At 42.2% G+C, this 23,554-nt stretch overlaps 1 protein-coding gene and 1 pseudogene across 4 annotated transcripts in view; one reads left to right on the top strand and one right to left on the bottom strand.

The window, feature by feature from the left end:
- Positions 1-19,854, bottom strand: part of TASOR (transcription activation suppressor) — an 84,806-nt gene extending 64,952 nt beyond the window's left edge. For 2 of the 4 annotated variants that reach the window (XM_020970576.2, XM_020970575.2), the window contains exons 1-3: positions 19,295-19,403; positions 11,395-11,540; positions 4,378-4,470 (exon numbers count right to left, since the gene is read on the bottom strand). In XM_020970576.2, the coding sequence (XP_020826235.1) occupies positions 4,378-4,395 (18 nt within the window). In that variant the 5' untranslated portion in view covers positions 4,396-4,470; positions 11,395-11,540; positions 19,295-19,403. Of the gene's footprint in view, positions 1-4,377; positions 4,471-11,394; positions 11,541-19,294 lie in introns of those variants that run through there. The other 2 variants (XM_020970578.2, XM_020970573.2) reach the window with 2 other exon arrangements.
- Positions 3,376-3,894, top strand: LOC110197027 (large ribosomal subunit protein eL21 pseudogene; annotated as a pseudogene).
- Positions 19,855-23,554: the final 3,700 nt, after the last annotated feature.

Below are 23,554 nucleotides of genomic sequence, written 5' to 3' on the forward strand. Positions count from 1 at the left end.
AGGCATAGGGCTGTATCTATGGTGATGGATAGAATACCTCACACTGATGAAATCAGACATCTCGGAAATATTAAAAGAGCAATTAATTTCAAGTTATGACAGAATCATTGTGAAAAAAAAAATCAGTTATGTTTCCTACAAACAATTCAATTCCAAGACCTATTTGTAGTGCTTTATACCCATAATAGGTATCTAATAAAAGTTAACTGACTCAAGTCAAGCATTTATTCAACACTTAAGTGCCAGACGTTACGCTAAGCACCAAGGATTCAAAAAAAGGCAAAAACAGTCCCTGCTCTCTAACAGTCTATTGGGGTAAATAATTATGTACGAACAAATTGGAGATTATCTCAGGGGAAAGGCACTATCATTAAAGGGGACCAGGAAAGGCTTCTTGTAGAAGGTAGGACTTCAACTGAGATTTCAAGGAAGCCAGAAGACGAAGGTTGAGGAGCAGAAGCATTCAGATATGGAGACAGCCAGTAAAAATGCAGTCGGAGGATGGAGTGTCTTATTTGAGGAATAGCGAAGAGGCCAGTGTGACTGGATCACACAGTACGTGAACATGGAGTAACAAGTAAGAAGCTTAGAAAGGGAGGAAAAAACAGGTTATGAAGGGCTTCAAAAGCCTTATGGAGGATTTTATCATTGACAATGGCGATAACAGGATTTAACTCAAGGAAAGTGAGCGATGTGGTTAGAACTACATTTGAGGAAGATCAACCTGGCAGCTGAACAGAGGATGAACTGGAGGTGGGGAAAGTCTTGAGAAAGGAGAGCTAATAAGCAGGCTTATGGCAGTAGTCCAGGCATGAGGTCATGAAGGCCAGCACCAGGGCAGCGGCAGTGTCAAAGGAAAGAAGGAAGCCTCAACAAGAGATGTTACAAAAGTAGGACTAACAGGACACAACAACTGAAACTCTATGGGGTAGGAGGGGAATGCGAGAGAGGAGTTGAGGAGGACCCTCAGGCTGCAAGCCTGGATGAGTGGAGCAATGGTGGAACCCTTCATAGCCATTAAGTAAAATTAGGAAGACAGGCAGGCTTAGAGGTAAAAATAATGAATACAGTCTGTGAAATGTTGAGCCCAAGTGGCTAGAAGACATCCAGTTAGAGATGTTTAATAGGGAGGCGAAGACGAGAAACTGCAGACCAGAAGAAAAGTTAGGGCTAGACCAACATATCTAGGATTTATATGCATAGAGATAACAGCTGAATCCATGGAAGTTGATGAAATAACCAAGTGAAATAGCACAGAGGGACAAGAAAGCCCAGGACAGGAGAAGCGAGTGCACAGCTGTTAGCAGGCACAAGATGAAGACGCAACAAAGGAGACAGAGTAGGAACGGTCAGAGAGGTAGGAGGAGAAACAGCAATGTCACAAAAACTTCCAGAGAAGAGTTTCAAGGAGGAAGGTGTGATAGTCTGCAGTTATTAAGAGGGATGAGGGTTGACAAAAGGCCACTGGATTTGGCAATTTTAAAAGAATTGCTAACTTTGGAGGACAGTTTCACTTAATGATGAGATCAGAAGCCAGATTACAGAAAGTTAAGAGAATAATAGGAACGGAACTGGAAGCACTGATCATAGATGGTCTTCCCAAGGAAAATAGCCACAAAGGGAGTGGAAAAAAGATAACATCTAGCAGTGATGAAGGGATCAAACAAGGGTTTTTTGAGGATAGGGGAGATACAGGCCTGTTTGTAGACAGCAGGAAAGCACTCCATAGACAAGGAAACTGAAAATTAGCAAAAACAGGGATGACAGAGGAGCAATCTGTTGGAGAAGACAGGAAGAAATGAGCTGATGAACTAAAATATTAACTATACAGGGTATCCCAAAAGTCCAGTATAGTTTTAAGCTCATTTAAAACTTTAAAACTGCACTACAATTTTTGAAACACCCTGCATATTTATAAGAAAAAAAAATGTGCAAACTCAAACATTCTCTTCTTAGCCCATGCTGAGCTGACAATATTTAATTTGCAATCCTGCCACTTACCTATGTAATTCCTAAGAATGAAATGGAATGCCCCCCCAAAAAAAAAGCCTTAGGGAAAAAGAAAATCCCCCTAAAGAGTTTCAAAACACAAAGATCAGTAATTCTGCTGGTACATGTTTATTTTGATATAAAGTCCGTGTGTTGAAAAAGCTCTATGAAAAAATGTGGTGATGCTGATAAAATATGTTCAATAGAGAAGCCTTTATCCCAGGATACATTACGACTAGCAGGAAGAAAGAATGGAATCCAAAGGGCACAAAAGTTGACCATCTAAACTTGACCTCTAAGCTTGAAAAATAAAGCCCTAACACAAAACCCACGTCAGAACAGATAGGCAGAAGCTATGAGGCATTAAAGTTAGTTTAAACTTTACACTGGATGAAAAAATAAAAATTAAAAAGAAACACCGTTATTTGAACTGGAAATTTTTTTCCCCTGAGACAAACTTTCCTTCACTAAAAAGTCCAGCTCTGATGCTCCAGCTCAGTGTCACTGGTTCTTGCAGGCTCTGCCAGTGACTAGGTCAAGAGGTAGGCAGGTCTACCAAATGAGAGATATTTCAAGGACCAACCAAGTAAAGCGGATCAATGTCCTCAAGTTAGAAAAGAGAAAATTTGGCAACTAACTGGATATGAGAGGTGAAAAGGAGTTCAGAGTAGAGGATGACCCAACGTTACAAACCTGGGTGACTGCAAGCAGGTGGAGTCCTCCACTGAAATAGGAAAGGTCAGAGGAGTGTTGTGTTTGGACAAGAAAGATAACAAGTGAAGTCCTGGACACATTTAGTTTGAGATACCTACAGTACATCCAGCTCAAGATGTTAATACCTGACACATGGTCATTTAGTCCATTTTGATATGATTCTATTTCTCCAGTATTATGTTAACTGGCTGCAGGATAGGAATCTAACATTTGGATTATCACTGGTTAAATTAATGTTTATTGACAGTCTAAAAACTGCATGGTTCATAAGCATCCCTGTCCCCCTTTTTTTTTTAAATGTGAGGCAATTGGGGTTACGTGACTTGCCCAGAGTCACACAGCTAGTGAGTGTTGGGTATCTGAGGCCGGATTTGAACTCACGTCCTCCTGACTCCAGGGCTGCTGCTCTATCCACTGGGCCACCTACAGGCCCCCTTCTCTGTCCTCTTTTCTATCAGCATCATTGCAGAAGCAAAAGAGCTGCATGGGACTTGGGTGACATTTCGTACTTTTCTTTGGTTTGTGGATTCCCAAGACCAAAGAATTCATGAGCCAAAGACCAAACTACTGGTCAAGAATTCTTCCTTATTGGCCATATTCCAGGTACACGGGCCTCGCACGGCTCCCGCATCTTGGCGTATTATTTCCTTTCCAGGGAAGCTCGGAAGAGAGCATTGGAGTGAGTCGCCAAAATGACGAATACAAAAGGAAAAAGCAGAGGGACTCGATACATGTTTTCTAGGATACATGTTTTCTAGGCCATTTCGAAAACATGGTGTTGTCCCTCTGGCTACGTATATGCGAACATACAAGAAGGGTGATATTGTAGATATCAAGGGTATGGGCACAGTTCATCAAGGAATGCCCCACAAATGTTACCACGGCAAGACCGGACGGGTCTATGATGTTACTCAACATGCTGTAGGCATTGTTGTAAATGAACAGGTTAAGGGCAAGATTCTAGCCAAGAGAATTAACGTGCGTACTGAACATATTAAGCATTCCAGGAGCAGAGATGGCTTCCTGAAGCAGGTAAAGGAAAATGATCAGAAGAAGGAGGAAGCCAAAGAAAAAGGCACTTGGGTTCAACTGAAGCGCCAGGCTGCTCCACCCAGAAAAGCACACTTTGTGAGAACCAACGGCAAGGAACCTGAGCTGTTGGAACCAACCCCGTACGACTTCATGGCATAAATGGCTGTAAAATAAAAACAATAAAAAATTCTTGGGTTATGGGGAAAAAAAAGAATTCTTCCTTATTTTACTAGGCTGATCCTCAAGACAGCAGAATAGTTTGTTGAGGGGGTTATAATCAAAATCTTTCCGGCATGGTATAACCTTCTAGGTCTTATAATGCACTAGAATAGCATTGCAGAAACCAGGGTCACTTGCACATCATGAGTCACAAAAAGGTGTCTGAGGAACACACTTTAAGAAATGTAAGATAAAAAGTGAATAGATACATTTAAAACGTAAGGAACACAAAAATTTTCTTCTGGATTTTACAAGCAGAAAAAGTACCAGCTATAAAATAATGTTACTTACCAAATTCTATTGTGCACTTCAGCTGAAGAATGTCATTGTATCAAAAAAATAAAAAGCCCCTGAAATTTCAAATTTGCCATTCAGTAATTAAAATGCCCTGAAACTTAATTTCTAGTAAATGGATATACTCACCTGAGGCCGATCAACCATCAGAAATGCATAGGATTCTGCAAGTTCTTTATCTGAACGACCATCAAATCTCAGTTCTCTCCTCTTCTCTGTGAACTATTAAAAATAGAAGTCTATATAACCCTTCAGAGGTGATGACTTGAAATAAAAATGCTACTTCCAAAAATCCTCCATATTGTTCAAAAGCTGCCAGATTAGAAGGAAATCTAATCATATTATTTTTAATTTTCTGAAATCAATTTTCCGTCACAATTTCTCTGTCTTATGAGACCTGCTTGAGCCCCTCATCACCTGAAGAAGGCTGAAAATGTGGACTGGCCAACTGAGGAGGACAATTGGAGCCCTTCTGGACTGAGCTAACAACAATCCTCGGCAAAGCTCCCTGAGTGAACCGGAAATTCTCCTGCTGTGTGTCGGCAACCAAAAGACCAGATTAAGCTTGCACAGACAGCCTGACTCAGAGGTGCCTCCTTGCTTTATGGAAACTGTTATCTTGCTTAACAAAAGGACAGACACCCTGAGTCAGAGGCACTTCCTTGCTTCATGGCTTTATAATCCCCCCTCACCTAACCCTTTTGTGAGCTCAGCTCCGACTGCAGCTCCACATGCACACCACCAGCTTGAGGGAAACAGAAGACGCAGACAGCCAAATTCTGTTTATCTTTCTTAAACTGAACTCTGGGGTTGACAGTGCTATGCCACTAGACAGCCAGCCTTTTTACCCGCACTCACATTCCCATTAACACCATATAAGTATTTTCCCATTATGAAGAATATAATCTGAAAATGCTATTTCTAAAAAAAGAACTAAACGTAAAAGATGTTTATAGCAGCAATATAGTAAAAAATAGAACCTAAATGTTTAATAATAAAAATACTAACTCACATAAAGTAAAGTATGGTTTGCAAAATCCTTTACATACTTTTTTTAATATGAGTTTCCCAACAACCCCATCACTGTTATCAGCATTTTACAAATAGGAAACTGATGTTCAAAGAAGTTAAAGATTTCCCCTGAGTCACAATTACTAAGTGTCTAAGACAAAACTAGAATCTAGGTCTTCTAACAACTTATTCACTACCTCCTACCACCACTCCTCTAACACTAAGTAAACAATTCAATAAATTATGGTACATTAATACAATGGAATCCTAAAATGCAGTGGAGGTCACCAAGATGGAGTACTATAAAGAACAATGGAAAGGTATTTATAATAAAATAACACAAAGCAAAAATGGAAAAAACAGAGTACAACCTGAAACCATGAAAAATTAAAAGTGAATTCTACTAGAAATACAGTGACTGAGAAGTTATAATTTATGCCTAGAAACACATTTACAAGTAAATAAGCTGGAAAGAAAGTCTAATTGCTTATGTTGGTATGTAATAACTTTATAACAAATTATTTAATATTAAAATTCAGACCAGTCTCCAACTCTCACCTTAAGTCTATCTGCATCTCTATCTATAACCACTTCTGACTCATTCTGTGTATCTGACAATCTCTCAGCACAACTAAGTCTCTAAGGTGCAGAGATGGTGCTAACTCGCTTTGGTAGAGAGAGTCCGGTCACCTGGGAATTCCCTACACCAATGACATTACAAGTTCAGTCTTTATCCTTACACAGACATATATAAAGGCAATAAGAGCAGGGCCCATATTTAACAGTTTTATATCCTGGACCTAGTATACTGTGGTTCAACTGCCAAGTCCCTTAAAGAACCCAACATATACATATATGTATGTTCACATACAACTATGCAATTCCAAAGTGGACATGTTACCAGATAGTAAAAGATCTTTCTCAGGGATATTGATAACTAAGGTTGATATGGCACCTTTCCAACAACCTAGTGAGGCAGGCATTACTATCATCCCCCTAAAATAGAGGATGAAAGGACAAGGAGGTAAAGAGATCCGGCAAACTGTGAAGTCAACCTGCCTGAGTCTCCACTCACACAGCCACCACCTTGGCTCAGGCCCTCCTTACCTCTCAGCTAGATTATGGCAAAAGCTTCCTAGTTGGTCTTCCTGCCTCAGATCTCTCCCTGCTAGTTCATCTTTAATACTGCTATCAAGGTAATTCTCCTTGGTGCAGAGTTAACCATGTCACTCCCTTACTCAATGAATTCTAGTGACTCTGTATTACTCTAGGTTCAAAGACACACCTGATCACATAACTCTCCTACTCAACCAAGTCCAGGGATTCCTATCGCCTTGAGGATAAACTTGGCTGTGCAGCTTTTAAAGCACTTTGGCAAGCTGGCTCCAACCTGTTATCCCAGACTCAACTGGAAAGTATCCCCTCCTGACCTCTGCCATCCAAACAAATTGTTCTCCGCTCAACATGCTGAGCCTAGATATTCCTCAGTGCTCAGCACCGTGCCTACCAAGCACATATCAGTGCTTCATAAATACTGACTGTTTCCATGCCTCTGCAAGGGCCATACTCCCCACCTTACCTTCTCCTTTAGAGTCCTTCTCTCCTCTTAAGATGAAGTCCGAGCACAATCTTCTGCATGAAGCCTTTCCTTCCTGATCCTCCCAGCTGCCAGCCCATGCGTCTACTTAACTTCGTGTGGATTTGTATTTGTTCACACTCTATTTATCCTGTATATATGTATATAAGTATTCGTTTTCTCCAGTAGATGGTAAGCTCCTTGTGAGTAGAATTTGTTTCATTCTTTGTACTCATAGCCCCAGAGCTTAGCAGAGGACCTGAACAAATTAGGTGCTTAATAAATGCTTACTGATTGATTTCCCAACCAAATAGACAACTCTTATCAAACTTCTCTATGTCTGTGGAGGGAACCATTATCCTTCCAGTCACAGCAGTTCACAACTTCTCCTTCACATCACATATGCAATCAATGACTTTTACCACCAGCACACAGCCTGCATCTCTCCAGCCACCAGCCTAGTACAGGTGTTCAGCACCTCTTACCTAGGTGGTGGTGACAGTCTCCCCATTTCTGCCCTGCCTCCATTCTCTCACATCTCCAAATCCAACTTCCACAAAACTACCAGTTAGTTTCCTAAAATGGAGGTCTGACCACGTTCCTCTCCTACTCCACGAACTCCAACAGCCCCTATTATCTCTGAGATCACATAAAACTCCAGCACCTGGCCTTTAAATCCCCTTCACAAGCTGGTTAGAAGCCCATATGCTTCAATCCAGCCCAGCGGGCTTCACTGCTGTGCCTCATACATGACCTCACAGAACTCTGGACAGGCTGTCTTCCAAGCCTGGAATGCATTTTCTCCTTACCTGGGCCTCTTAAGACTCCTTAGTGGCCTTCAAGACACAGTCAAGCACTACCTCTTCTAGGAGTCTTTCCCAGTCACTGGAAACCTCCCCAAAATTGCACTGTACATACTCTGTATATTTATCTGCATATATATTGTATCCACAACAAAATACAAGGTCTTCAAGTATAAAATTGTTTCATTCTTATCTCTGCCTCCTCTGGGCTTAGCACAATGGCTAACTCACATTAGTAACAGTTTAACAATTCTACAGAAGGGGAGGATAAGCACATGCCAGGCATTAAGTCCTTTTACAAACATTCTCTCATTTGATGCTCAGGACTCTGCGAAGCAGGTGCTATTATTTTACAGCTGAGAAAACTGAGGCAAACAGGGGTTAAATGACTTGCCCAGAATCACACAGCTAGTCAGGGTCTTCAGCAGGATTTGAATTCAAGTCTTACTGACCCCAGGCCCAGTGCTCTGATTCCCATATCTCTATCTTGTGCCCTGTCTCCCAAACTCCAGTCTTGTTCCCACTTGCCTATCAGATATCTCACACTGGCTGTCCTAGAAGCATCTCAAATCAACGTCAAAAACAGAATTCCTTTTTCCTTCCAAACTCTCCCCTCTTCCTAACTTCCTTAATACTGTTAAGGACAGCAGGAGGCTTGCAGCTCAGTGTCATCTCCAACTCCTTCTCCCCAACATTCATTCCATAGAGCTAACTGCCAGATCTTACCCCTTTCTAACCTGACATCTCTAATATAAATACATCCCCCACTCTGGTATCAAAGTGATTTTACTAAAGCAAGGTCTGACTGTCTCACTCCCTCTACTCTATAAATGCCAGGGACTCCCTATTATCTCCAGAACAAATAGCAAATGCTCTATTTGGCATTTAAAGCCAGTCCCCACCTAGCCCCCTTTCGACTTCTGCAGTTTTCTTACATTACACTGCCCTCACAATCCAGGAGCAACGGTCTCTTTGCTGTTCTCAACATAATGGTACTCAATCTCCCATGGCCATTCCCCAGACTTGGAACCTCCTCGCCTCTACTTCATGGCTGTCCCGGCTTCCTTCAAGAATCACTTCAAATTCTACCTCCTTCAGGTGGCCTTTCCCAGCCCTATCTACTGCTTGTGCCTTCTCCCTGAGGTTCCCTTCTATTTACACTACGTCTATCTTATACACAGAGTTTCTTGCATGTTGTCTCCTCTATTAAAATATGAGCTCCCTGAGGGAAGAGATCATGTTTTTTCCCTTTGAAACTTGTCTTGGGAGAACCACTAAATCCCTCCCTCTCTCCTATGAGTGTTACTTTGTTAATGTCAACTGTCCTATTCCAACTGAATAAATCACTAAGCCTAACTAATCACTTCTGGAGAATCCCTGGGTATCATCTCAGAATATTTCACATCCAGGAAAGGGCACTGGTACAAGCAACTCACATTATTTTTTTTGTTTTGTTTTTTTAGGCAATTGGGGTTAAGTGACTTGCCCAGAGTCACACAGCTAGTAAGTGTCAAGTGTTTAGTCTGAGGCCAGATTTGAACTCAGGTCCTCCTGACTTCAGGGCTGGTGCTCTATCCACTGTGCCACCTAGCTGCCCCTGCAACTTACATTCTTAACTGCCTAAAGATGGGTCAAAAATCTGATGCCACAAACATCTGAGGAGAGAAGATGAAAGTTGCACTAAAGATTTCTGCAAGAGCAATCACCCAGAACGTGAACACACAGGTAATCTGCAGGAGGCTAAAAATTCCCCTAAAATTCTCCTTGCTTTTATAGTTTTTAAACAAAGAACAAGTGAGTGCCAAGGTTTTACAGGCACCAAATCTCTAAGCCATATCCTGATCCTTTGCTATTTGGGCCTTCTTTCTGTCTTTCTTTTTAAAGTACAGTAGCATAACAGATTAATAAAAACATTCTGTTAGCTCACGGAAATAGGTTTGTATGACAAAATGGAGGGGTCACCTAGGTCATCTCAGCTCACAGTGGCCCCTGCCTCCAGGAGACCCTTTCTGCAAATCTAAGACACAGCCACAGATTAAAGCTGGAAAGGAGCTGAGTGACCACTCAGTGGATGGCTTCTCCACAGGGGTCTGTGACCCTGGAGTGAAAATAAATTACAGATTTATTTTTTCTGAGAAGGGTCTAGAGGCATCACCTGCCTGCCAAAGGGATCCATTATGCAAAAAAGGCTAAGAACCTCCGACTTTGTCTAACCCACATCACAAAAGAATCTTATCCACATCGTAAGTCTTTCCTTACATGAAGCTTAAATGTAACTTCTTGCACCTTTACCCACTGCTGCTACTTCTATGTAACAAAACTTTCCCCACAACAAGCTTTCAAACACCTGACTTATCACATCCTCCCTGCATTTTCTTTTTTCCAGGCCACACAATCCTGAATTCCTTCAACTGACCCTCACATTAGGACATGATCTAGAGGCCCTTTGCCATCCTGGTCACCTTCCTCTGGATACCCTCCAGCTTAACAATGTGGTTTCCAGAACACAAAACTCCAGATGAGAGTGATACCAGAGCAAAGAGCAATGAGACTATGGGCCTCACAGTCTCAGATTCGCTTCCCTTACATGGCTACCATGAATCACCACGCTCCTATCTTGTGTTTTGTTTTGGTTTTTTTAGTGAGGCATCTGGGGGTTAAGTGACTTGTCCAGAGTCACACACCTAGTGAGTGTTACGTGTCTGAGGCCAGATTTGAACTCAGGTCCTCCTGACTCCAGAACTGTTGCTCTATCCACTATACCACCCAGCTGCCCACACACTCCTATCTTGAAGTTGGCCTCTATGCCCAGAGCTTTTCAGAAACCACTCTCTGGCCAAATTAGATTTGTGAAGTTGTTTCTGAACCAGCATAAGACTTCACATTTATCCCTATTAAATTCCATCTCATTTGATGAGATCCAGCACTCGAGCCTGTCAAGAGCTTTCTGAATTCTGACTTTACCTAGAGCTAACTATACCAGGGCTATGCTGGAGCCAGTTCCAAGCCTCTCAAGAGTCAACTGTTAATTTTCAGTCTGAGCAATTACACCCAGACAGCATCAAGCACTCCAAATCAAGTCTGGGGTGAGTACGTAGTTCTTCCAGAGAGACAATTATTAAAACATTTACCAACACAACACCTGTTATTCCTCATCAGCAAATTTCATAAACATGTAATCTATGCCCCTTTTTTCAAATCACTTAGTAAAACGTCAGAAGACTATGTTCAGATGCCTAAGGCATGCCACTGGAGACCTACATCCACGATGGATAAAATCCTATTAATGAACACTGAGACTAGTCATTCAACCAGTTCCAAATCCATCTAACTATGCTGTGGTCTAGCCCAAAAAACTCCATCTTTTCCACAATAATAGCATGAGAGATTTTGAGAATTCATCCATTAATGAACATATTTACTACCAAATAACAAATTTTTCATTTTCTTTTTTTCAATTTATGCAAAGATTTTATGGTAGTTTAAAGCGAGAAAATACAAAATATATTTCATTTACTTAGAAAGTCAGCAACTGTTCAAAATGTCTAATATAAATATATTTATTAAGAACTTACCTCAGGGGCAGCTAGGTGGTACAGTGAATAGAGCACCGGCACTGAAATCAGGAGGACCTGAGTTCAAATCCGGCCTCAGACCAAACACATGACACTAGCTGTGTGACCCTGGGCAAGTCACTTAACCCCAACTGCCTAAACCCCCCCCCAAAAAAAAGAATAAAAAAAAAAAAGAACTTACCTCCTTTTCCAAAAGTTCATTATGAACCAAACTAGCTCGTCTGTAGTTAAAATTAGCCACTGATGCTGGCTCAAGGTAAGATGAGTGTAGAACTTTTAGAATATCTTCAAACTCTCGAGTGCCTGAAGTTACTGGCTGGAAAAGTGCTAAAAATTTTTAAAATAAAATAAAGGCAAACAGATTAACAACTTTTAAAAGTATGTGTTATTAGTATTTTTTTAATTAGGGAGAGGGTTAAATATAAACAATTTTAAACATTAAAAGAAACCAAGATACACTAAGTCTTTTCTTCTTCACAAATCAAAATAACCACTTGACAATTCAGTGTCTGGGAAAAGAGGAAATAGTGAAATCAATTCTTTCCAACGACTAATGACTACGCTGACCAAATGTTTCAACCAAGAAGTTTCAAGTAGTTAAAATCAATGGTGTAGGTTTTGCAAACTCCAAGACCATTAAAAATAACAAATCAAATTTTATCTTTTTTAAATATAATTATATGAGTTACTTACTGTTCATCATAGAGGGCAAGCCTTTAAAAAAATTTTTAAAATATTAAATAAAATGTTATAAAATAAAAAGGAGCTGGTATTAGAATCTGAATAAGAATTTGACACATCTTAATAATATTTAGGTAGTTATCTATATATAGCTGTACACATGTAAATAGATTTTAACCTGAACCTATGGCAAATTTGATTATTGGAAAATAACCTAAATAATTCATTGGGGGAGGGTCAATCTTAGAACTTCACATTTTTGCCACAAATTTGATCTTGACTCATTTTCCAATCTCCTTCATGTGTAGCTGTTATAGTGATATAATTAACAGTTAAACATATACTGTTCGCATTACCCTGGTAGTTATAACATCATAAAGGAATAATTCAGGTTTGGGATTCTGTATTATCCAGAACTTCGTTTCTTCACGTAAAAACTTGCTTTTTTTGTGCCCTAACCTACTGAATCTTCATTTGTAGAGTAGCTTATTACCACTGAACAAAGTAGTACGCTAATTTATTAGCATGTGATTTATATATGGTTCGTAACATGGATTTAGATACATCATTTCAACTTACAGCACATTTGATTAATGAAAAGCAAACTAAATTCACCATGAAAGAGAAAATAAAATTATAAAACTTGTCTATGTAAACTTGTAAAATCTATTCAAAACTTTACAATTAGCTTATTGATGTAAAAGTCAACTTTTATTTACTGAAAAATCAAATAATTTAAAATTCTTATGAATGTTCTTATAAATTTTCATATACCAAACTGTAAATTAGAAAATCTGAAATCAGTTAACGTAATATTAACATAATCATGAGGGTTCCAAAAAAGAGCAAGAAATTTCAGAAAAACCCTTTTCTCTGGTTTTTCTAGGCTTTCATTTCTCTACATTATCCAAATATGATGAAGACTAAAGCAAAGTTACATGCAATTCATTGCTATATTGCTAATGGGTTTAAAAACATGTGTATTACAATTTCCTTCTAAATCCCCATATTTTCAAAACAGTTTCACCAGACTTTTTTTTTAAATAAATTTTCTCTCTCTACTCAACAGGATTGATAAAAAGCAAACCCATTTTCCAAGGTCCACTTCTTTCATAATACCAAAAAAGCCCTGTTTTAGGCCAGAAGGCCTGGATTTCAATTATGGCTCTTCTATTTATTACCCATGTGGCCTTCTTTAAGTCAGTTTACCACTCATTCTGTTGTATCTGCAAAGTGAAAGAATTGGAGCAATGTCCCTTCCAGTTCTAAATGATATAATCCATTTCCCATCTGTTGGATTATAAATTAAAATTTGATTCAAACTATACACAGTAGCATGAAAATAGTAGTTTAAATCGTGATGGTATGACCCAAGAAGGCCCAATATTTATCATAAAAAAAAATTTACTTTATTCCCTCCCCAAAAGAGAATCCCCACCCTTCACAACATCTCAAAAACATACAAAATGGCTACACACTAACTAGACGCTAATAAGAAAAGTCTTTGAATGAAATCTGGGGGATAGGACAAAAGGAAGCAGTTCAGGTGTTTTTAAACTAATTCCTAGTCAAAATTCCTGTACCTTTTGTCAATTTCAAACAATTCAAATTCACAAATGTTGTCAAAGTTAAAATGTGTGAATGAATATACTGTTAACACCCAAATGAAGTATTAGTCAAGTGTAAGCACAGTGCCTAGCACTTAATGTTTAGTTCAATCTCCCTTACAAAAAATTAAGCTAATAAACTGAAGACAGTTCTTGTTTTAGGTAAGTTCTAATTATGCAAATTCTGAGAAAGAATTCTGGAGAAATCTGCATTCCAAAAGATATCTATTTGGAACTCAAAACTTTAAAAAGTTAAAAAAATTTAAAAAGAAGATATCTATGTTAGCTTTACTGTACAGTATTTGTGCTGTGCTCACTCCACTCCTGCCCATCAGCTAGGTGCACCCTGGCCTCCTACTACTCCACGTAAGAAAAAAAAAGAAAGAAAAAAGAAAAACAAAGAAAAACAAAACCAAAACAGAGAGACTGTGGCCATCAGGCCACCACCTCTGCCTAATCGGTGCTGGTCCCCTTCCTTTCTTCCTCCCTCCCTCAGCCCTGAATTGCATAAAAACAGCTTTCCCTGGAGGTCTTCAGAATGATCTACTTATATATAAGGCAGATCTGTCACTATTTTCAGTTGAGTATAGTAGCAGCAATACCCTTGAGAAAATAATACTTTTTCTCCAAACAAATAAAAGTTTACTTTATGTAGACCACAATTTTTTTTGACAAAATAAATTGAAATGTATAAGCAGATAAAATTTTTTGGTCCACACCTGTGATTTCATCAGTGGAGATAATTCTGGGTGAGGAAACTCTCACTACACCAAGGCAGATTCATAACTATGCCACATCTAGACTTAGAGACAAAGTTAAGGATTACACAGCCACTCCATGTCCGACACGGGCGAGGGAAGCAAGGTCTAGACTCTTGAGTCCTGACTCCAAGTCCACTCCACTAAGCTAAATCTCTTAAGAAAATAACCATTCAACCTTTAACAGCATCATTAATGGTTTACTCCTATTTTAACACCATATTTTTATCAAGTTTCTATTCCAGCAATCTATCCTCTTGAAAAGTTATGATTTAGTCTAACATGTAAACAAAATGAATTCAGTATTAAAATTCCTGTTTTCCACACTCAGAAACAATTCACAGACTCCAAAGCAGTCAGTGACCTTGACTCTAACCCATTTAATATGCAATGAGAGCAAAGTGAGGCCCAGAAGGAAGGAAATAAATTGCCCAAGGTCATACAAATACTAAGTAAAAAAGCCAGGGGTTATCTGTCCTCAAACCAGGCGTCCCATTCACTTAAATGCAAGACAAAATTTTGCCTAGAAATTATACACTTACCACTTTGTAAAAAGAAATCAATTTCTTAATATCTATTAGCTACCAATTTGATGATCTAATATCTACTGAAGTAGACAGTGAATTCTTTGCACTATCAAAAGTGATACCATTGTTAGGTAAGGCATGATGCAAGTTAATAAGCACTGAATAAAAAATTCCCGTTGAACTGTTCTGTATATCAAAAACCTACCTCAGGGGCAGCTAGGTGGAGTAGTGGATAGAGCACCAGCCCTGAAGTCAGGAGGACCTGAGTTTAAATCCAGTCTCAGACCAAACACTTCGCACTTACTAGCTGTGTGGCCCTGGGCAAGTCACTTAACCCTAACTGCCTTTAAAAAAAAAAACCTACCTTGCTATCTTTTGAAATAAATCATCTCATTAGAGGTTTTCTAGTCCACCATTCATTTTACAGGTGAAACAAAGGGATGGAAACATGAAGTGGCTCTGACCCAAGTTCACATGGCCCATTTCGTGGCAGAGACTAGAATCCAGGTATCTTGATTTCTCTTGTGTTCCCCCCCAATTCACCCATGCCACCTCTCATAATTACTTGTTTAAGCAATACCTTCAAAACAAAGTTTATGTCAGATTGCCCAGGACCTGCGACAAGACAGGAGCTGTCTTGAAGCTTCAAAAGTAAATACGGCTGGCTGACCACACTTCAATATTTCTCTAAACAGGCTAATTCTAGATAATAGGATAATACACAATAGAAGTTATATCAGCAACATGACTTTCTGATCAAATCAATTTAACCTCTGCCTTAGGTGCAAAATGTGAAATGACATTAAATCAGCTGATCAAAAAGTTGTGCTTTAATTTGGAACTATGCCCAAACAGCAATCAAACTGTGCATACCTTTTAACCCTGCAACACCACTGCTAGGTCTGTATCCCAAAGAGATCATAAAAAAGGGGAAAGGACCCACATGTACACAAATATTTATAGCAGCTCTTTTTGTGGTGGCCAAGACTTGGAAATGGAGGGGATGCCCATCAACTGGGGAATGGCTGAACAAGTGGTGGTATACGAATGGAATGGAATGGAATACTATTGTGCTATAAGAAATGATGAGCAGGCAGACTTCAGAAAAACCTGGAAAGATTTACATGAACATGAACTGATGCTGTGTGATGACAAGCTCTTCTCAGCAACACAATACAAGACAATTCCAAAAGACTAGTGATGGAAAACGTTATCCACATCCAGAGAAAGAACTATGGAGTCTGAATACAAATCAAAGCATGCTATCTTCACTTTTCTTTGGGGGTTTGTTGTGGTTTTTTCCCTTTTGTTCTGTTTTTTTCTTTCACAATATGACTAATGTGGAACTATGCTTAACATGACTGCACATGTACAACCTATATCAGACTGCTTGCAGTCTTGGGGTAGAGTGAGGGACAGAAAAATTTGGAATTCAAAATCTTATTAAAAAACAAATGGTGAAAACTATCTTTACATGCAATTGGAAAAAATAAAACACTATTTACAAAAAAAAAAGCTGTACTTTGATTATGGTGAGAATATATGTGAAGGTGTTTTATCAACCATAAAGCACCACACAAACATAAGGCATTTATTATTTTATCAACATTTACTGACAATATGAAACATGCTATAATTTAAGACTATATTAAAACATTTGATAGGGCTTTTTAAGTTAGTCCATTGAAAACTCAGAAGCTTGATCACAGGATATCAAGATCTTTCCTTCCATCTAGTTCTACCAACTTGCTTATTAAGAAATACAGAATTATACTGAGACCCTTAGATGATGCGCTGGTTTAATTTTGCTGAACTGCTTTCTCTCTTTCCTTTTTATTCTGTTAAAAGAGATAGATGGGAAAGGACACATCTGGAAACAAAACGCAATGTAAAAATAAAAGATATTAATCAAAACTAATTCTTAAATTCAGAAAATCATTCCTAAAACACAAGTGTATTTTATCAAAAGGTACAAACAGTGGGAAACGAATCTAACCAACACAATTACTTAAAATGCCAGATCAATAGCTTCAAGAATATAAACTAACTCCCAAGAGCTTTTAGATGGATAAAACTGAACTAAAGTTTTGGGGAAACTGTAAATTCAGGTTTTCAGTTAATCAACTGTCAGCTCTATAGGATACAAAAGTCTGACATTTGTAACATTTTGGCTACGTTACATATAATGTTACATTCCACTATAATGAAGAACCTAACCAAAAACAAAATAAAACACAAAAAAATTTATTACTACATGTTAGTCTAAAGAGCTGAGTCTCTAACGCGGAAATATGTTTAACATGATCGCACATGTATAACCTATATCAGATTGCTTGCATCTTGGGGGAGGAGTACAGGAAGGAAGAAAAAAAATTTGGAACTCAAAATCATGAAAAATGAAGGTTGAAAACTATATTTACACATTATTGGAAAAAACAAAATTATATTTAAAAAATTAACTTTAAAAAAATTTTTAAAGACTCATCTTAAGTACCACCTCTGACAGATGTATTCCCGAATTCCATGAGCTGCTAAAGTTCCCATCTATCTAGTCTGCATTTACTGATTTAGGTACATACAATTATGGAGGTCTACGTTATCCCCCCCCAACAAAATGTAAGTTTTATAAAGACAAATAAATAGTTGAGTCTCAGGTATTGCCTACAGTATCTAAATTGAAACTAAAGAAATTTCTTGGTCATCAAAGTTGTCATCTTAAGTCCCCTTGAGTTTCAAACATCTGATCCTTCCAGTGAATGCAAATGAAAACTCATTCAAAGAATAATGTCAACTTTCTTCAGCCAAGTTCTATCTCTTTCAAGATCCCAACGGAAATGCTTCCTTAACTCAACAGAAGTTATTTCTGACCAAGTGCTACTGTAAAGAACACGATCCTTGGGTACCATGCTAAGTAATTAAACATGCTCAAACATAAAGAACAAGAAACACTCAAGAACCCTCAACTGAAGTTTTCAAAGTGGCAGACTACAAAGGACACAGATGAGAAACACAAGTGTTAGCCAAGTGGCAAATCCTCTAACACCTCTGCATACAAAATTCAGACTTTCCTAACCAGAATTAATATCTGGCTAAGTTCTTAAACACAATGATTCTGACCTTACATCACTTTTAATAATTTCTAATGGTCAAGATGCTGGATGTATTACGAAAAACCCCAGGGTCTTCCCCATTTTTCCAATCAAGTTCTTATTCAAGAAGCACCACAAAAACTTGAATTTTTCTCCTAAAGTTTCCAGACAAGTACTAATGAATAAAGTCCATGATGATGAAACACTCAATTTAAGAACACTGAATATCCTAACCAAAATGTCATTTTGCTATTTGGAACAGCTGTTTTTCACAACATATTTAGGTAACTTCCAAATTTACTTTTACCAAAGGTTTTGTATCAAGTCTGGTACCTTCTTCCCAATAAGAAACTTAAATATCCTTTGTCACTATGGAAGGATGGAAAAATACAATTTCCCAAAGGAACAAGATGCCCAGGAGGGAATTATTAGAAGGTTTTGTATTACATAATCCCTCACTTGCTTCCATTTTTAATTTGCTCAGTTTAAGTCTAGTGTGTTCCACAACCAATGATTATGAATTTAAGCCCTGAAAACATTTCCCCCCCACACTTCAAACTGTTCAAAAATCCAAAGCCAGGAGCTGATTTTTGAAGTTCTAGCTAAGGGCCGCTAACTGTGGAAACGTGTCTTGGTTAGCTCCACAGCATTTTTCCCAAGGAAAACGAGCAGGAAAACGCTTTTGGAGAACACATCTCACAGTCTGGGCTCCTGGGGGCACCACCGACAGGTAACGTTACCACTATCCAGGAAGGCCAGAAGCACCAGGTCCCACCTTGGCCAAGTCACTTTAGAGCTAGGAATGAACTGGTGCTTCGGGCGCGCCCACACGTGTCGTGTATCCACGGAGGGGACCAAGCCACCGCCTTGGGTCGGCACCCCCCCCCAAGGGCCAGCCCCCCAGGGGCACTCCCAGGTTTGCTTGGAGAAGGAAAAGGCAAATTGCTGCAGGATCTTGGGGGGGGGAGGTCACGGGGAGGGGGGGGCCAGACACGACCACCCATCCAGGTCTGAGAGCCGCCCGAGCCACGACCTCTGCCTCCCCCGGTCTAGCCACAGCCCTGGCAGGTGGGGGTGCTACCATGGTTCCCACTGCACAGGCCGGTAAACTGAGGCAGTTGCTCCCTCCCACGCGGGTGACCGGGACTGCGGGGAAGAGTCGCCCGTTAACTTTGGGTGACTTTCTCCCGCCGCACTCGCACCTCCGGGAGGAAAGGCCCGCTTCCGCGCACGGCTGGGACGGGGTTCTCGGGGGGGGGGCAGGGCGGGGGTCGCTCACTGGAGACAGCGGCGCCTCGCCGGCGCGCGTGGACGAGCCCAGGCCGCCCCGGGGCCGCGCGTGGGCGTGGGCGAGCGGGGGGCAGGGGAGGGAGGAGGGCGGGGAGGGAGGAGGGCGGGGCGGACGCGAGGAGGCACCACCTTTCTTTTCCCGGCTCTTCCTGGGGATCTGGAAGTTCCTCCTAACGGGGAGCTCGTCGGGCCCGCGGGCCAGGGCCAAGGCCGCCGTCACCGCCGCCGCCGCGCCGCCCGCCTCGGGCTCCGGGCCCAGGCCGCGGCCGAGCCCCAGGCTCAGGCCCAGGCCGCGGGCCCGAGCCCGGCCCGAGGCCGCCGCCGCGTCCCCGCCGCCGCCTCCGCCATTTTGTGAGGCGGCCTCGGGCTCCGGGGCGGCCGGGACTCGGGGCGGGGACGCGGCTCCCGCAGCCGCCGCCGCCGCCGCCGCCGCCGCCTCCGCCTCCATGGCCGGGCCGAGGGCCCTGCGGGTAGAGGGTTGGGAACTGTCCGCTGCCGCTCGGGCCGCCGCCGCCAACGCTGCCGCTTCCGCCCGGCCCTGCCCTACCTTCGCTGCGTGACTGACTGACCGACTCACTGACTGACTCACGGACAGACGGACTGACGGACGGACTGACTGACTGACGCTCGCGCTCCCCGGGCCCGCCGCCGCCGCCGCCGCCGCAGGAGCTGCTGCTGCCGCTGCCGCCGCCGCTGCCGCCGCCGCCGCCGCCGCCGCCGCAGCCCCTCGGCGTGCTCGCGTCCGGCGCCGGGGGCGGAGCCTAGCGCGGGCCGCTCGGCCAATGGCGCCGCAGCGGCAGCTTCTGAAGCCTGGAGGAGCTCGTGCACGGGCCTCGCGGGCTGCAGGGAGGGGGCGGGGCTCCGCGGAGCCGGCCAAGGGGAGGGCGAGAGAGGGGCGGAGCTCCGGAGAGCCGGCCAAGGGAAGGGCGGGGCTCCGGAAAGCCGGCCAAGGGGAGAGTGCGGGGGGGTGGGGCTTCGTGCGGGGGCGGGGCTAGGGGAGGTGGGGTTCGGGAGAGCCGCCCAAAGGCAGGGCTCAGGAGGAGGCGGGACCAGGCTGGACTCCCAGCCGCTAGTTGGGCAAGAGGCAGCCCCCCACCCCCACCCCCGCAGCGTGTAGAGTCCTCGGGGCTCCCGGATCGCGTGGTCCGGGAGTGGAAGGTGGGCCCGGGTTCGAGAATGCTGGAGCATTCCCCGACCTCCTGGACTAAGGCTGAAGCCTGCGGGGAGACGACCGGGAACTAGAGCGCGTTTACAGCGGGAAGGGACCTCAAGGCATCTAGGCTGACCCTCTCGGTTTACCGGGTCTCAGTCTAGAGCAGGCAGTGAGATGGCTGGGCGGATAGAGTACGTGGAAGACCTGAGTTCAAGTTCCGATTACCTTTGTCCCTGTGGAGACCTGGGCGGATGCAGATCATCTCTCTGTCTCCTCCCTCTCCCTCTTTTCCTCTCCCTCTTTCCCTCTCTCCTCCTCTCCCTCAGTTGCCTCATCTGTAAAATGGAGACAATAATAGGGTTTCGGGGAGAATCAAATGAGATGATATTTGTAAAAGGGGGGTGCAAATCTTACGAGGGTATTCCAAAAGTCTTGGAACAATTTTAAACGATCAAAGCTGAACAATACAGATGCTGGCTAGCATTGATAACATCCTCTGCAAAATGAGGGCTGTGTTCCTTTGCGGGACCTCAGCGCCAGAGGAAAGTCAGGTGCACGCAGCCAGATTCAAAACCAGCTCACCCTTAAACCCATAGAGCTCTGGGAGGAGCTAACTCTAACCCGAGGAGGCCTCCCGGTGCTTGCTGCCCCAACTTCTCACCGCCCCCCACAGATGCTCGTTAACAGTATCCTTGAAAACCTGCTGCATAAAGCTGGAGCCTCACTTAGCCAAGCAGAATGTGTTGGAAGCCAGAAGAGGAAAAGTCCTCTTCTGGGGCACGGGCAAACTGATGGTGTCCGTGCCACAATCTAACCTGGAATCTAATCCATCCTCCTGTCCATATTATCCGATCTCCATAGTCTCTGTATAGGAATCAAACTCTTACATTTTAATCCACGATAGAAACAGTTCTTAAAATAAATTCCTATTAATGAAAAAAAAAAGTCAGGATGAGATGATTTCTGAAATCCTTTCCCTAAGGGATAATATGTTCCAGACCGGACATGTGAATGCATGAAGAGCAGAAGCTTAGCAGAAGCTACCTGCCCAGTCCAACAAGCCTTTATTAAGTAAGCACCTCCCATACTATTGCATTGGAAAGTGCTGGGGATGGGAAAAGAAATGAAACAGCTCCTGCCCTGAGGAGCCCAAAATTAACTCAGGAAAGACAACAGATGCTGCAGGTTCTCTTTTATTGTCTAAATGGTCCATTTAAAAAAAAAGGTACAGATAAGATGAAGTGCTTTCTGCCCTATTTTGAGCACTTTTAACTCATGGGCCAGGTGATAGACTGTGTGTCTCATCCAAGGAAGGCTGGTTCCTCACCTGGTTGGCTGAAAAGAGAGGAAGGGGAGGATCCTGAGGTTGTAGGGGCCTAGTAACTATGGAAGGACACGTTCTAAACTGAAAAGTGGTGCTATGACTTTGGAGGAAGTGCTTACAGAAACCAGTGAAATTCACAAGGTCTTAAAATATTACTCTAGGAAAAGCTTACATCTTCCGAAGGATTTAAGGTTAGCCAAGCAGGTGTGATCTTTACAATGACCCTGAGAGGTATTCCTATTCCCATTTTACAGGTGAAGAAATAAGCTCAAAGGCCCCAAGTGACTGGCCCAAGGTTAGATAGCTGCTATGTGTCTGAGGTGGGATTTGAACTCAGGTTTTAGACACTATGTCAAATCAATCATTGAACAAGTATTTATTAAGCACCTTGCCTGTCATCAGGCACTGTGCTAGATGTTGAGGATACAAATACAGAGAATGAAACAGGCCCTACTCCTGTGCCAGGAGCTGTTTTGATTCCTGAAGATTAAAAAAAAAAAAAAGCAAATAGGTCAGCCATCCCAGGAGCTCTTCGTTTAGCTGGGCAGGCACCTTGTGCAAGGCTTCATGGAAGAGATATAGCAAGTGAGTAGAGAGAGGCTCCGAGAGGTGGAAATGGAAAGTGTTTCAGGCATGGAGGAAAGTCAGTAAAAAGACATCAAGGGACAGCAAGAAAGCCATTTTGGCTAGACACAGAGCAGATGGATCAGTGCAGTGTATCAGAAGGCTAGACAGGCAGGTGGGGCCAGGTTGTGAACAGTGTTGAAGGTCAAGCAGAGGAGTTTAGATTGGATCCTGCAGGTGATTGACAGGTGAAGTTCCAGTGCTTTAGGAAAGTCCTTTGGATAGCTGCCTAGGGCTCTCCATCCATTATTCCCTGTTTTAGCCAAACATGCAGGGAGCCAATGAAACTGACCACTGCAGGATCATTTCCCTTTCAGGTTCATAGCGGCACTTCAACCTTTGCAAATAATGAGTCCTACACTAACAATTTTTACAATTCAGATCAGTCAACTTCAGAGGCTAACTAATTTTCCACTTAGTGTTGGCTTTGAGGACTCCTTTCCCCTCAAACCCCCCTCATTTTATTATTCCTCAGTTAACTCTTCAGTGATTTTCCTCCCGGCTACATTCCTAGTTCCCCAAGCTTTCTCTGCTATCCAAGCCCCAGAAACCTCTCCACCTTGGAAGTTCACTTCACCAGGGACTTCCTTCTTTGGAAGTCCCCATCTGCACTGCAGCCTCCTGCTCTAATTGACTGGTTCCTCCCAGGACCTCCATTTTAAGGATGCCCAGGCCAGCCATGTCTTCATTCCTTCACAGGTGCACTCTCAACTGTCCTCCAGAACCTTTCTGACATGCCCCTGGCATGGTAGCACCCCTGGATTACTCTGATGTGTTGTCTCCCCACCACCCATTAGAATGTTAGCTCTTTGAGGCCAGGGTCTGTCTTTTTTCTTATTCGTATCCCCAGAGCCTACCACAGTGCCTGGCACATAGTAGGTGCTTAGAACATTTGCTGAATTGTATTGAAATCTGCTTTAATAATAACAACAGTAAGCATTTATATAGTACTTCTGGTTTGTGAAGCACTTTACAAATATTATCTCATTTAACCTCGTGAAAGAAACAATTCTTGTTAGTATTGATGATCTTATTGATTTATTTTGCTTCTAAGGCCTAATTAAGATAGCTTTTTGATTAAGAGATTTAGTATGCAATGTAGTAAGAGATTAAGTCCCCACTTTTGCAAAGCTGAGCTGGCATGCCCAGTTACCTGTTCTTTAAGGTTGAGTTCCACATTTTCTGTTAGTTCACCTCCCTTCAGCTAGTTCAATAATTCCATGATATCAATTGTCCCACTTGTCATAGCTTGGGTAGTGCTGCAACCAGTCACACAGAAGGAGTGTTT

The sequence above is a fragment of the Phascolarctos cinereus genome, unplaced genomic scaffold (genome assembly GCF_003287225.1).
Source record: "Phascolarctos cinereus isolate Bilbo 61053 unplaced genomic scaffold, phaCin_HiC Scaffold_4;HRSCAF=312, whole genome shotgun sequence".
Lineage (NCBI taxonomy): Eukaryota > Metazoa > Chordata > Mammalia > Diprotodontia > Phascolarctidae > Phascolarctos > Phascolarctos cinereus.